Source organism: Chelmon rostratus, chromosome 12 (assembly GCF_017976325.1).
Source record: "Chelmon rostratus isolate fCheRos1 chromosome 12, fCheRos1.pri, whole genome shotgun sequence".
Lineage (NCBI taxonomy): Eukaryota > Metazoa > Chordata > Actinopteri > Chaetodontiformes > Chaetodontidae > Chelmon > Chelmon rostratus.
The window spans coordinates 27,486,451-27,501,286 of NC_055669.1; the positions used below are offsets into that span (position 1 = coordinate 27,486,451).

The window sequence follows — 14,836 nt, forward strand, 5'->3', positions numbered from 1 at the left end:
TCGAATCACAGCAGAAACATTTCTGAAAGCTCTGTTTTATCAAACTCGACACCCCCGAACACAAAGCGAACGTGAACGCCTCACATCAGCCAATCATTCAGTCCAATCATCCGTCCATCACACACGACGTGAACGTGGCCAGTTGCATGATGGGAAACAGGATTCAGTATTTCTTCATTCCAGGTGCTGAAGTGCAATAGAATCAACAGATGTGAAGTAAAGTATCCAGGCTTCAGTCGTCATGACGATCTGGGCAGTGACTGATGCGCTGACCTGTGATGATGCAACAGGTGTTTGCATGTACTTCTGTGCCCCCCCCCCCCCTCTATTAGCACACACTCAGCACACTTTGAGCATGAGCCTCCCAAAGCGTCCCAATAATGACATTTGATAGAAATCATTTATGAACCTTTGATGTCAGAGCCCTGGATCAGCCGCGGGACACGTCTGGCAGCAGACCGGCTCAACAAACAGCTGCCTGACTCGAGCAGATCTAACAGCACATCAGGTGGCTGAGAACATTCCTTCTGGTTCTGTAGGGTCCGTTAGAGGCCGGACTGATCCAGAAGCCTCCACAGTCTGTACCTGAGGGTTCTATTAATATTCATATTCAGCTGTTCTCTGTAGTCGTATTTCACACATCTGTTTGTAATATCTTGTGATCTTGACAAATCAGAAACTGGACTAATCCAGAACCAGAACCCTCTACAGTCTAGACCTAAGGACCAGCTCAGATAGGGTCCTAGATGTTGTGGTAACAGGTTGACCTGAGGACCCCTCACATTCACCTTCAGCTGTTTAGTGAGCAGAGACTTTGTTCCAGATTCAGATCACTGAATCGCTCGTGCTGCTTCATTTCTGATCAGTCTGGACTTCCTGCAGGTTCTCAGCATCAATCACACCTGCACGCGTCACCAGGTAGAAAACCCTCCAGCAGAGCTCAGTTCAACCTCACAGAGTCCACGTTCATCTGAACAAACACAAACATCCACAAAGTCTCTGCTGGACTTCAATCTGCTCCACAGGTCCTCCACTGGGATCACTGTCCTGGTGTTCCTGGAGGTCCTGGAGGTCCTGGAGCGTTGGTCCTGGAGTCTGGAGCAGCAGAAGCGATGGCAGCTCCCTCAGGTTCTGAATGCAGACCTGGACACCTGGACAGGTAATTTGAATCATTCATTTTCACAGTAATTTAAAGAGCGATAATTAAACTGTCCAGTCCAGTTCAGAGGACCAGCCTGGACTTACTTTACAGTCTTCACATTATTTCATAGTTCTGGTTTAGTTTGATGTGTTGACATAAAATCTCTGCATCTTGATTCAGCATCTACAAATCATGACGTGGTATCTTCTAGTTTTCACGTAATATCTCCTCATCTTGATTTAGTAGTTTTGATTTATTTATTTTGTACTCTTCATCAGATTAAGACACACGTTATCATAATATCTATTTGGTCTTTTAGAGTCCAGATCTTGTCCAGTATCTCGTAATCCTGACATCATTTCTTAATCCTGACATCATTTCTTAATCCTGACATAGCGTTTTGTAATCTTGATTTCTAATCTTGATTTGGACTGATGGTTGGAAAGTTTTGGTCACATGACGCTGGTCACGGCCTGGTTTGGCAGCGTCTGCAGCGGCATTGTCGGTGTTGTGCGGTGACTCACGGCATCTCGGCGGGCTGGAAGCGGCTCTCCTCTCCATCCAGGATGCCGTGGTACATGCCGATCTCCTGCTCCAGACGCTGCTTGTTGCTCAGCAGCGTGTCGTAGTCGCGCCGCTGCTGTTCGATCTCACCACGAACGTCGGCCAGCTCTGCCTCCAGCTTGGCCACCACAGAGCCCAGGTTCTGCAGCTCCATGTCGTGCCAGTGCCGGGCGTCGCCCAGGGAGTTTTCCAGACCTCGTTTCTGCAGGACAACAGCAGACACATGACGACATGTTTCTGAGGTCACTTATTGACTCAACTTGTGACCGGGTTCTCGATAGCTGAGCGAGACTGACCAGCGCTCTGATGGACTCGGTCTCGGCCTGCAGACTCTGGATCTTACAGCCGGTCTCATTACACTCGGCCTTCAGCGCCTCCACCTGCTCCTCCTCTGGACTCAGTCTGCTGCTCACACACTGCGCCTCCTGCACGGACACACAACATCAAACGCACCTTAAAAGACCAGTCGAACACATGAGGACACCTGCGCGAGTGAGACGTCCTCACCTTACACTCCAGGTAGCTGTCGGTCTCGGCTCGGTTCCTCTCCGTCACCTTCTCCCAGTGGCTCCGGATGTAGGCCAGGATCTGGTCCAGACTAGTTTCTATGGGAGCGTCGGGTTCGTCCACCTCACGTCCTGCCATCTGACTGTAGAGGACTCGCACATCCTGTGAGGACGAACGGACAGGAAGTAGACAGTTCACATGTCCTCAGTTTTTAGACAGAGACAGACGGGCCCTACGGAGGACCAAAGCTGCCCAAATCAAAAAGACAAAAATAAATGACTCAATAAATAAATATCCTGTAAAATGCATGAAAAATAATATTAAAAATGAATTAAACATTAATGAATTCACAAAATGTGACATAAATTTTGGTTTTAATTTGCTTCTGTGTTTATTTTCCTTTGTATCTATTTCCCGTTTTATTTACTTTCCATTAAATTTTTCATTTGATTTTTTTTATTTATTCATTTTTAAATGTGTTTCTGTTTTTATTTAAGTATTAGTTTCCCTTTTCATTTTACCCTCAAACTTCTTTATTTATCTTTTTACCTTGCTTCTACTTTATTATGCAAATGAAAGGGCTGTCATTCAAAGTGTGTTTGCAGCCAACTGGTCAGCCATTGGCTGATTGACATCGGCGCTCATAGATCAACGACACGTGCCACGCGGCCATCAGAGGCAATGAATTACTCATTAAGTTAATTACTTATTTCCTTCTCTATTCTTGATTTTGGCACAGTGCTCAGCAGGCTCACCACGATGCTACGCTAACCGGGACCTCCGGGTTGACCCTGACCCCGTCTCTACATGGTTCTGGTGTAGTGTTACTTTTTTAATTTGTTAATCGAATGATTATTTTTCTGATTACTAGGTTGATGTAATGACTAGGTTACTGATTATTCTTTCTATTCTTTATTTGATGAATTTATTTAAAAGGAACAGATTATAGCTTCAAGATAATTTGTTGTCCCTTTGGTAGAAGACTGGACCTCAAACTGAGTCTGAAGACGACAAGCAGACAGACGGCCTGTGCAGACAGAGACAGACGGACAGGTCGAGGCTGTTTTAATGTTCTTCTCTGTGCAGTTTCATGTGAATCGGCTGTTTTTTAGTTTGGTGGAACCTGCTCGTGGTTGTGTTCCAGGTTTCGTAGCTCAGCTCTCATGGTCTCCATCTGCTCCTCGAGCTCGGCCTTCGTCAGGCTGGCATCGTCGATCACTTTGTACAGAGAGCTGATCTCCTCCTCCACCGCCTTCCTGAACGGCTGCTCGTTTTCATACCTGCAGGACAAAGGTAGACGTTATCTCCCTCCTCGTAATTAATGGGATTTCTCGCTGAAACGGGACTTTAAGGCCATCAGCGCAGATGTGCCAACGCGCAGTTCAGCTGAAGTAACAGCCGCCGGCCGTCAGTCGTTGTTCTTCCTGGTGCGAGTTCAAGCAGACATCACAGATTGTCAACTGGAATGGATCGACATGGTGAAGCTTCAGGCACCAAGTTAAACAGAGAGGACGGGGAAGTCCAAGTCGACTCGCTCATTTAGGTAAACATTCAGCATGAGTGTGTCCAGAATATTGTTCCCAAAATACTGTACGAGGTCCCACAGAGATTCGGCAGTTTAGTCCCTGGGGGAAGTCGGGACAACAAGTCTGAATCAATGGATTGTTACTCTTGACACCGGAAATGCTCCTTTAACATAGATACAGGACCAGATGTGACTGCCATAAGTGAAAAGACATTCCTGACACTTCCTAAAGCCTATGGACTGGGTCCTGCAGACACACCTTTTGGTGGCCCAGGAGACAAGCTTTGACTTCAAGACTGTAAAACGTATTAGCTCAAGCAGTTTCTTGGACTGGTCAGCTTATGGCCAAATTCCCAGAACTCTCAGCAGGACAACCACTCTAGGAACTCCTGAAGGTGAAGGTGCGATGGCTGTTGGGACCTGCACAGCAGACCATCTTCCAGAGACTGAAGCCCGTCTTAGCATCTGCACCGTTACTCCCTTTCAGAGATGCTACCAGAACCACCATGGTGTCAGCTGACGCTAGCAGTTACAGGCTCAGAGATGCTGTTAAACCTGTGGCCTACTGCTCCAGGAGACTCAGTGACTGAGGCTAACACCAGGAGACCTCTTCCACAGAGTCCACCATGTCTCTACAGTAGCCTAGAACAGACAAACCAAACACTAGTTCTGGAGAGGGACTTTGATGCTTTTCACAAGTTTTCCAGTTGGTTGCAATCTGCAAACTCACCACTAAATCCTACACACTGGTCCTTTAAGTCAAAGACTGGGTCTACTTTTATGCAACTGGCCTCTGTTCTAACTGAGATTTAACGTAGACCTGGTCTAACCGTAACATCAAAGTGTTCACTGATTATTGCACAGACTGAAGAGGTTAACAAATGCAAGATTTAGCAGTGATCAATAATCTAATCTACAACATAACCAACATAACCTGACTGATTGATTTGTGTGTGAGACCTCTGACCTGTCCTTGAAGTCCTCAGCGTTGGCCTGAACGTTCTCAGTCTGCAGCATCAGCCGAGCGTTGTCCAGGATCGCTTCACTGACCTACAGAAATCACAGGAAATCAGAGAACTGAGAGCAGCTGCAGCCAGCAGGGGGCAGCACACACACTGTTTTACTGTTACAGCAATGCAGACGCTGCTGTCAGTCAAATGTGATCAAACCACACGGTCCTGATGAAGCAGATCAACTGTTCATAACTCGGATGTTTTCCTCATGTGTAGTACAGTGGTGGAAAGTAACTAAGTACATTTACTCAAGTAATGTAAATAAGTATATTTTGAGGTACTGTGGAATATCCATCTGATGTTACCTTATACTTCTGCTCTACTACCTTGTTTTAAACTGTTGTAGTTACTTTGCTCAGCGTATTAAAAAAGGACGCTGACGGTGTTTTCAGGGATGGTTCTGGTTGGTTACACCTGCTCAGGTGGGAGTTCACCTCAGGTCATTTCTAATTTTGCTGGTTAATTTGCACGAAAAAAAAGCAGAACAACCACAGATCAGATAAAAGATTAACTGTGTTTCTACAACAACATTGCCATGGCAACACGAATGTACGTCAACACAGGAGTTTGGGGTTTTCTGTGTGCGTCAAAGTGAAAGCTGTTGAGACAGGTGTCCTCTGGAGGAAGTGGGTGAACCACACGGTAACTGTTATGTTCTAAATGTCCCTGACAGCAGCTTTCTCATCAGCTACAAACAGGACAGCCGGTTTAACTGTGCGTGAAGACAAAGTCACAAACAAACCAAACGCATCATTAAATATTCATTTTGAGTCATCTGCCAGTCAACAGACAGTTACTGACTGCCTGGACTCTGACTGCCTGGACTCTGACTGCCTGGACTCTGGCAGCCTGGACTCTGACTGCCTGGACTCTGGCTGCCTGGACTCTGACTGCCTGGACTCTGGCGGCCTGGACTTTCAGTCACTGACACATGAGCTGGTGGTAACTTCTCTCACTTCACTCTGTATGAGCAGCTCCATAATGTCTCCATTAACAGTCTGTGGAATTAGCTGTTAGCAGCTCCTGCTAGCTGCTCCTGTTAGCAGCCCCTGATAGCAGCTCCTGTTAGTAGCTCCTGTTAGCAGCTCCTGCTAGCTGCTCCTGTTAGCATCCCCTGTTAGCAGCTCTTGTTAGTAGTGCCTGTTAGCAGCTCCTGCTAGCAGCTCCTGGTAGCAGCTCCTGCTAGCTGCTCCTGTTAGCAGCCCCTGTTAGCAGCTCCTGCTTGCTGCTCCTGTTAGCAGCCCCTGTTAGCAGCTCCTGCTTGCTGCTCCTGTTAGCCGCCCCTGTTAGCAGCCCCTGTTAGCAGCTCCTGCTAGCTGCTCCTGTTAGCAGCCCCTGTTAGCAGCTCTTGTTAGCAGCTCCTGCTAGCCGCTCCTGTTAGCAGCCCCTGTTAGCAGCTCCTGCTAGCTGCTCCTGTTAGCAGCCCCTGTTAGCAGCTCCTGCTAGCTGCTCCTGCTTGCTGCTCCTGTTAGCAGCCCCTGTTAGCAGCTCCTGCTAGCTGCTCCTGTTAGCAGCTCCTGTTAGCAGCTCCTGCTAGCTGCTCCTGTTAGCAGCCCCTGTTAGCAGCCCCTGTTAGCAGCTCCTGTTAGCAGCTCCTGCTAGCAGCTCCTGTTAGCAGCTCCTGCTAGCAGTTCCTGTTAGCAGCTCCTGCTTGCTGCTCCTGTTAGCAGCCCCTGTTAGCAGCTCCTGCTAGCTGCTCCTGTTAGCAGCCCCTGTTAGCAGCTCCTGTTAGCAGTGGATGTACAGCCTCTTTTCTCAGCAGATTTGTGTTTCACGTCTGTTCAGATTTGACAGTTATGACAAGTGTTTGTTTTTGATTGACAGATTAAATCCGTCTTGAGGTGTGTGTCACTACTGACAAATTACAATCACTTCCTTTCCTGGAACTTCCTCAGACTTGGAATTATTATCACAAGCACCTGTAACATGCTCCGCCCTTCACCTGTCCTCACCTGTCTGTAGACATCCTCCCAGTCCCTCCTCAGAGGGCCCCAGGCTCCGGCGCTGGATGCTTTGCGGTCCAGACAGAGTCGAATCTGTTCCTCCAGCTGTTGGTTCAGCTGTTCCAACGCTCTCACTTTATCTCTGTACTCCATCAGGCAGCTGTTGAGCCCCGCCGCCGCCGCACCGTGACCCGCTGCCCGCTCTCCAGCCCGGGGGAGCACCGGTGCCGCGCTGCTCCTCATTCCCTGCAGGAACACGCTGCTGATGCCCAGAGCCCGCCGGGACACCCGCGTCCCTAGGCAGGACGCCCCGCCCATCGGGGGGGCCGAGCCCACGAAGACGCCGCGGGGGGCGGCGGTGCCGGCCGAGCCTATCCGCCCGCAGGAGGCGGGGGCCGGGCGCTCGGAGGACGGCTGTCCCAGGAAAGAAGAGCGGCGTCGGGGCAGAGGCATGACGCTCGGCAGCTCCCAGTGTCAAACCGCTCAGAGCCTCCGACCGCCGGGATTTATGGGAGGACGGAGTTCTGGAAACATGGCTGCTTTTGTTCAGGACGGGTTTGTGTTGCTGCGGTGACGAAGCTTTTGTTCTCATGGAAACACAGAGTGTGATTTCAGCTGCATCAGCATGAGGAGGGAGGGGGTCAGGAAGAGTCCTGAAGCCCTCAGAGAGGTCACACACACACCATACACACACACACACAACACACGCTATACACACACACACACACACACACACAACACACGCTATACACACACACACACACACACACACACAACACACGCTATCCACACACACACAACACACGCTATACACACACACACACACACACACACACACACTATACACACACACTGTACACACACACACAACACACACTCCAAACACACATAACACACACATAACACACACTCCACACACACTCTATACACACACACAACACACGCACAACACACGCTATCCACACACACACACTGTACACACACACACACATAACACACACATAACACACACACACACACACACTCTATACACACACACTGTACCACTGTGCACACACATACTATACACACACTACACACACACTATACACACACACACGCTATCCACACACACACTATATACACACACACACACACACAAACATAGTCACACACAGACCTACACACACACACAGGTCACATGACCCTGACCTGCACACACACACACAGTGTGACTCAGCTGTTGTTATTTTATTGGACTCACTGAAAAAGCAGAACAACAGAAAGGATCAAAGCGACGTCGCCGTGACAACAAACTGATGTCAAACGTTGTTGTGTTGAGTGTCTTCAACAGAAACTGATTCTGTCTGTCAATCTCAGCAGGAAGTGGTGAACGTCGCTGCAGCAGGTGAAACTTTCCAGCAGCTGAGACAGATTTCTGATCTGAGAACAGCCGATCTTAACTGACTGTCTGTCTGTCTGTCTGCCTGTCAGCCTGTCTGTCTGTCTGCCTGTCTGTCTGTCTGTCAGCCTGTCTGTCTGTCTGTCTGTCTGTCTGCCTGTCAGCCTGTCTGCCTGTCTGTCTGTCAGCCTGTCTGTCTGTCTGTCTGTCTGTCAGCCTGTCTGTCTGTCTTTCAGCCTGTCTGTCTGTCTGTCGCTGTCTGTCTGTCTGTCTGTCTGTCTCTCTGTCTGTCAGCCTGTCTGCCTGTCAGCCTGTCTGTCTGTCTGCCTGTCAGCCTGTCTGCCTGTCAGCCTGTCTGCCTGTCTGTCTGTCTGTCTGTCTGTCTGTCAGCCTGTCTGTCTGTCTGTCTGTCTGTCTGTCTGCCTGCAGTCACACACAGACACATACAGACAAAAGGTCAACTTCTTGTTTCCTGTCAGCTGACAGCACTGATGTCATGAAGAGAAGAGTCAGACCAACTGACCCCAAGAGAGGATGTTTGTTTCCAGATTCAAGACCCACAGGTCCAGAATCAAGACTTACAGGTCCAGAATCAAGACCCACAGGTCCAGAGTCATTATTAGAAAGTCATTCTACATTTGTGGATTTATGAAAACTGATCAGTTTCATAACATTTCAAACTTTGCAGTCTTTGAGCAGCTTCTCCACTTTTAGACTTTAAATCTTCACACGCAGCATCTAAATTATCGAAGTATCTGAGGAGTAATGTTATGGATCACAGGTCGCTCATAGAGCCTCAGTGGTTTTTACCGTCAGAAGTGATCATGTGGTTGGTTGTTGCTGGTATGAGATTCAGATGTTCTCGCTTCTACAGAGTTAAAACACAAACAGGATGAGGAGGAAGGATGTGAAGAAACAAGTGTGACTGCTTTGATCAACTTCCTCCTGTTTTTCACACTCACACAAACTTTGCGCAAGTTTTACGTACTTTAATGTTTCTCATCAACACATCTGAGACACGTTTACATCACAAAACTGTACAAACATGAAGAGAAGTATCCACAGACAGCGCTCACGTTAGCATCTGTTAGCTGCGCTGTTCAGAGGTGGAGTCTGACACCAACAGGTAAGTTTGATTCTTGTGTAAAAGAATGTGAAGAAACAGCAGACTGTCATCACTCCGAGTCAACTGCAACACGACAACAGACGTCACATGACTGTTCCATCAACAGCAGCTGAAAGTTACAGTTTGTAAAAAAGCTTTACATTCAACATACAGGCAAGTCCTGGAAAATCCTGGAAAGTCCTGGAAAACAGTCTTAAGATGCCAAGATGATGCATTCAAGGCCTTCTTGAGTCCACTGTTTGTTTTATTTTATTTGAAGTTTTCATTGTTTTGACAACTGAAGAAAATCTGCTTCTGTCACAGAAAAATCCTGCAAAATTAAAAACACACAAACATCTTTAATCTACGTTGGTGTGTTTGTAGCCTTCTTTCTCTTTTAATTTGAAAAACTAAACCTCTTAAAACTTCATTTGGAAAACCTTTAATGAACAAAGCTTCATGAAAGAGTGATGATGTCATCTCTGACATCACGGCTGCTGCAGTACAAACAGGAAGTTGCAGTAGTCTATAGCGACAGAGCCTGCGAGGTCTCGCTGTCTGACATCATCGAGGCTCTGGTGGAGCTCAGCGGACTCCTGCAGGACTTGCTCAGCTGACTCTTATTGGCTGGCTGGCGGCAGCAGCTGTGCAGCAGGTGCAGCACATCACGGCGGAAACGCTCGCCAACAAAGACATAGAGGAAGGGGTTGAGGCAGGCGTGCATGTAGGCCAGACTCTTCAGCACCTGCCCCATCTTGTCAAAGCGTTTCATCTCGTCGCAGTCCGTCATGGTCATGTTGGAGGCCTGTGCTGCCTCCATCACCAGCACACCGTTGTAGGGCAGCTGGGACACGACGAACGCCACCACCACGGCCAGGATGACGCGCATGGCCTTGTGCTTCTGGAAGTTTCGGGTCTTGAGCAGCTTGGCGACAATGATGCTGTAACAGAAGGCCATGACGATGAAGGGCAGGCAGAAGCCCATGCTCACCTGCAGCGACAGCACCAGGATCTTGGTGCGGTTGCCCAGCTGAGGCGGGAAGACCATCCTGCAGTACTGCTGCGATCCTGCCTCAGCAATGTTGGCGAACACGAGCTCAGGCGTTGCGAGCAGCAGGGCCAGCAGCCACACCCCCAAGCACACCAGTCGGCTGCAGCGGCGGCGCTCCAGCTGCGAGTTCTGTGCCTTAGTGGTCTGCACGATGACCACATAGCGGTCAATGCTGATGCAGGTGAGCAGCAGCATGCTGCTGAAGAGGTTCACCTTGTAGAGGGCAGAGTTCACTTTGCAGAGGGCGGAGCCGAAGCTCCAGCCATACGACGCCTCGGCCGCCCACAGCGGCAATGAGACGAGGAACAGAAGGTCAGCCACCGCCAGGTTCAGCAGGTACACGTCCGTCATGGTCTTCAGCCGCCGGCGGAAGCTCAGGTAGATCCACACCACTGCCAGGTTCCCGGCTGCGCCCACCAGGGTGATCATCCAGAAGAGCGGTGGCTCGTAGCGAGCCCTGAAATCCCGCACGGACTCCCGGTCACACAGCAGGTCGAGATAGTCGTAGTCATCGTCAGCGGTGGGCGTGGGGCTGATGGAGGACGGGTCCTGACAGGTGGAGATGACACACCTGAGCACACCTGAACACTTCTGTCATACTGTCTGTTTGCATCAGTGGATTCATTTTTGCACAGCAGCAGGAAACCTTGTATCTCATCGAGTCTGCAGTTTAACTGAAATCAATCAATGAATCAGAGATCAATAACTGATAATCAATAATTATTATCTGTGATCGTTACCTCGGTGGAGAATGTTGTCATGATGTCATCCATGGAGGTCATGTGATCAGGTTCTTTGCTTATTCAGGGACCTTTATTAGAGACACACAAAGACAAACAGCTTGAGGACAAACAGTGACATCACACAGTGACATCACAGTGACATCACACAGTGACATCACACTACAAATAAGTATTAAGTTCCTACCTCCATCTTTCCTTCTCTACCTCCTTTCCTTCTCTGCCTCCATCTTTCCTTCTCTGCCTCCATCTTTCCTTCTCTGCCTCCTTTCCTTCTCTGCATCCATGTTTCCTTCTCTACCTCCTTTCCTTCTCTGCCTCCATCTTTCCTTCTCTACCTCCTTTCCTTCTCTGCCTCCATCTTTCCTTCTCTACCTCCTTTCCTTCTCTGCCTCCGTCTTTCCTTCTCTGCATCCATGTTTCCTTCTCTGCCTCCATCTTTCCTTCTCTACCTCCTCCTTGTCTTCTCTGCCTCCATCTTTCCTTCTCTACCTCCTCCTTTCCTTCTCTGCCTCCATCTTTCCTTCTCTACCTCCTTTCCTTCTCTGCCTCCATCTTTCCTTCTCTACCTCCTCCTTTCCTTCTCTGCCTCCATCTTTCCTTCTCTACCTCCTTTCCTTCTCTGCCTCCATCTTTCCTTCTCTACCTCCTTTCCTTCTCTGCCTCCATCTTTCCTTCTCTACCTCCTCCTTTCCTTCTCTGCCTCCATCTTTCCTTCTCTACCTCCTCCTTTCCTTCTCTGCCTCCATCTTTCCTTCTCTACCTTTTAATATTTTACTTGCTGAATTAAATGTAAATAATTTCAAAAACTTTTGGGGTTTCAAAAATGAAGATAAAAATTATTCATGGTTCAAATATTCAAAAACTATTTCGATTCAACACAGACATGATATTTTTGTACTTCTACTGCAGTATATTTCACAATATTTTATTTTTACTGCACTGCATTATATTAAAGCACAAGTTACTTTGCAGTTTCAGATTAGTGATAATAAACTAATAAAGCAGCTAAAGGTTTATAGATGAAACTACGCAGCAGAATATACAGTCAATAAATCTGTCAATCTTTCCCAACATGACACATTAACGCATAAATAACTCTAAACAATGAATACTTTTGGTACTTCAATAAGAATTTTAGACTTATACTTCTGTGCTTCCCTAATGTTTTGAATGCAGTACTTTTACTTGTAACAGAGCATTTCTATACTGTTGTATTGTTGTATTCATCCTCTTAATGTTTCATGTTTAGATTGTACAGTTTTTATTGATCTCTTTTTAATATATGTCCTGTCACAAAAGGTTGAAGAGTAACGCAGTTTCGATTCTCTGTTTGTCCTGTACACACTGCAGAACTGATAAAGCTGACTTTGACTTTGACTACAAGTGAAGTAAAGACTGTGAGTTCTCCTCTCACTGCTGGTTCTCAGGTTCTGTGTGAAGAACCTCGGCTGTAAAGTTACTGCAGCCGTCAGATAAAAACCCTCAGCCCTCCTGATCAGTGACTGCACCAGGTAACACCATGAAGGTGAGACGACATACAACAGACAGAGAGCTGGACGGACAGACAGAGGGACAGAGGGACAGACAGACAGACACAGACAGACAGACACACAGACGGACAGACACACAGAGGGACAGACACACAGAGGGACAGACACACAGACGGACAGACAGACACAGACACACAGACGGATGGACACACAGACAGAGGGACAGACACACAGAGGGACAGACACACAGATGATAAACAGACACACAGACGGACAGACAGACACAGACACACAGACGGATGGACACACAGACAGATGGACAGACAGACACACAGACGGACGGACACACAGATAGAGGGACAGACAGACACAGACACACAGACGGACGGACAGACGGATGGACAGACACACAGATGATAAACAGACAGACAGACAGGTGTGGACTCACAGTCTGTGCGTCTTCCTCTCTGCAGCGTCTCACAGTTTCTGTCTGTTAAACCACAAACAGACGATCAGTCAAAGCAGAAGTTAAACACAGAGGGAGGAGCTGACTGACTTTATCCTTAATTACTCTCTAATTAACCCTTAACTTAACTTAACTTAACACACACACACACACACACACACACACACACCTTAAACTCATCAGTGTGTTTGTAGATATCCTTCATTGTTAAACGAAGCCTCTTTAAAACCTTCATTTGAAAAGCCCTCCATGAACAGAGAAGGACATTTTAAGGCTTCATGAACTTCCCCTAAATTTTCCCAAGAATATAAACATTTGACAAATCCATAAATGATGAGTTTAGGGAGTTTTTAACGTTCTCGTTAGGACTCTGACATGTTTTCAGCTGCTAATTAATGAGATTTTAATTTAATTCTCATTCAGGATTCAAACAAATGGAAACATTCATGGACTGAAAAAAACAATCAAAAATGAATGAATAAAGTGTAGTAGTAGTAGTAGTACTAACATTAGTAGTAGTAATAATGGTAGCAGTATCAGCGGTGTAGTATCAGTATAAGTCGTAGTAGTAGTAGTAGTAGTAGTAGTACTGTGGTATCTGTGGCTGTACTTACTGAACATGGTGTGTTTTCTCTTTTTGTTCACTTCCTGTTAGAAAGGTAACACACACACACACACACACATTTCTATGACTTCTGAGGACATGCATTGACTTCCACTCACACAGACTGACCTGACCTGAACACAACACACAACCAGACAGGGTGACTTCAGTTTTTCTGTCTGAATACTGTCGTTAATGTACCACCGTAATGAGAAGGTCTGATCTGGAATCAGTTAAACACACTGAGGGACGACATTTGCACACTGTTATTTTGCACAACTGCACTGCTGTGTGCATTTCTGTCTGCTCGATGCTTATTCTGTATTACAGATGTTTGTCCTGTACAGCCACATGTTCAGATGTTTATCCTGGATAGCTTAGTTCTATATTTTTATTTCACTTTTTTTCTATATAATATAAAATATCGTTATTTTGTACTTTGTATTGTATGTTTTGCCTCTTACTTGAAAGTTGCTCTTTACTTGAAAGTAGTTCTTGTTCTTATTTTGCATGCCCTTGTGTGTCCTGCAAATTTCTCTTTGGATATGAATAAAGTATCTATCTATCTATCTATCTGTCTGTCTGTCTGTCTGTCTGTCTGTCTATCTATCTATCTATCTATCTATCTGTCTATCTATCTATCTATCTGTCTGTCTGTCTGTCTGTCTGTCTATCTATCTGTCTATCTATCTATCTGTCTGTCTGTCTGTCTGTCTGTCTATCTATCTATCTATCTGTCTGTCTGTCTGTCTGTCTGTCTGTCTGTCTGTCTGTCTGTCTATCTATCTATCTGTCTGTCTGTCTGTCTGTCTGTCTGTCTATCTATCTATCTATCTATCTATCTATCTATCTATCTATCTATCTGTCTGTCTGTCTGTCTATCTATCTGTCTGTCTGTCTGTCTGTCTGTCTGTCTATCTATCTATCTATCTATCTATCTATCTATCTGTCTATCTATCTATCAGGACTTTAGGAAAGTTTACACGCATACATGTTTTAATAATACTTTTACTGCCATGTGTGTCTTTGTGACGGCACCGAAACAGAAATCAACCACATTGCGTGACAGCATGTTCACACTGTGTGATGTTGCATGACAAGTTGTGACCACACACACACACACACACACACACTCCTGTCTTGTCAGAACAGGAAAAAACAACCTGGTCATGTGACCTGATTTCCTGGGCACACTGCTCTCCTTCTTCTTCTTCTGTTATTCAAGAAAAACTTTGAAGAGCAGCGGGTTGTGAGATGCAGGTTACCATGGTTACAGCCCCTTTGTGACTGGTGTTGGATGAAA

At 46.8% G+C, this 14,836-nt stretch overlaps 2 protein-coding genes across 3 annotated transcripts; both read right to left on the reverse strand.

Moving 5' to 3' along the window:
* Nucleotides 1-306: 306 nt before the first annotated feature.
* Nucleotides 307-7,146, reverse strand: bfsp2 (beaded filament structural protein 2, phakinin). Its single transcript, XM_041949936.1, has 7 exons — nucleotides 6,703-7,146; nucleotides 4,705-4,787; nucleotides 3,336-3,492; nucleotides 2,213-2,374; nucleotides 2,002-2,130; nucleotides 1,666-1,907; nucleotides 307-1,151 (listed from the first exon to the last, which is right to left on the reverse strand). Exons 1-7 carry the CDS (start codon nucleotides 7,144-7,146, stop codon nucleotides 1,040-1,042), a joined length of 1,329 nt encoding a protein of 442 aa, XP_041805870.1. The 3' UTR covers nucleotides 307-1,039.
* A 1,412-nt stretch (nucleotides 7,147-8,558) lies between these two features.
* On the reverse strand, nucleotides 8,559-13,001 carry ccr9a (chemokine (C-C motif) receptor 9a). Of its 2 annotated transcripts, XM_041949898.1 has the most exons (3): nucleotides 12,912-13,001; nucleotides 10,971-11,041; nucleotides 8,559-10,779 (listed from the first exon to the last, which is right to left on the reverse strand). In XM_041949898.1, the coding sequence occupies exons 2-3, from the start codon at nucleotides 11,010-11,012 to the stop codon at nucleotides 9,706-9,708; spliced, it is 1,116 nt and encodes a 371-aa protein (XP_041805832.1). In that variant the 5' UTR covers nucleotides 11,013-11,041; nucleotides 12,912-13,001; the 3' UTR covers nucleotides 8,559-9,705. The 2 variants fall into 2 exon arrangements, with proteins under 2 accessions (XP_041805832.1, XP_041805833.1); XM_041949899.1 differs by lacking the exon at nucleotides 12,912-13,001 and having other exon boundaries at nucleotides 10,971-11,225.
* Between the last annotated feature and the right edge of the window lie 1,835 nt (nucleotides 13,002-14,836).

Bases quoted from the DNA above. Each gene is read 5' to 3' on its own strand.
- bfsp2 (XM_041949936.1), bottom strand. From the start codon at position 7,146: ATGCCTCTGCCCCGACGCCGCTCTTCTTTCCTGGGACAGCCGTCCTCC. The intron at 2,131-2,212 runs GTGAGGACGTCT...GTGTCCGTGCAG, and splicing joins ACAGCTACCTGGAGTGTAAG to GAGGCGCAGTGTGTGAGCAG. The intron at 1,152-1,665 runs GTGAGTCACCGC...TTACCTGTCCAG, and splicing joins TTCCAGCCCGCCGAGATGCC to GTGTCCAGGTCTGCATTCAG.
- ccr9a (XM_041949898.1), bottom strand. From the start codon at position 11,012: ATGACCTCCATGGATGACATCATGACAACATTCTCCACCGAG. The intron at 10,780-10,970 runs GTAACGATCACA...TCCACCTGTCAG, and splicing joins TGACAACATTCTCCACCGAG to GACCCGTCCTCCATCAGCCC.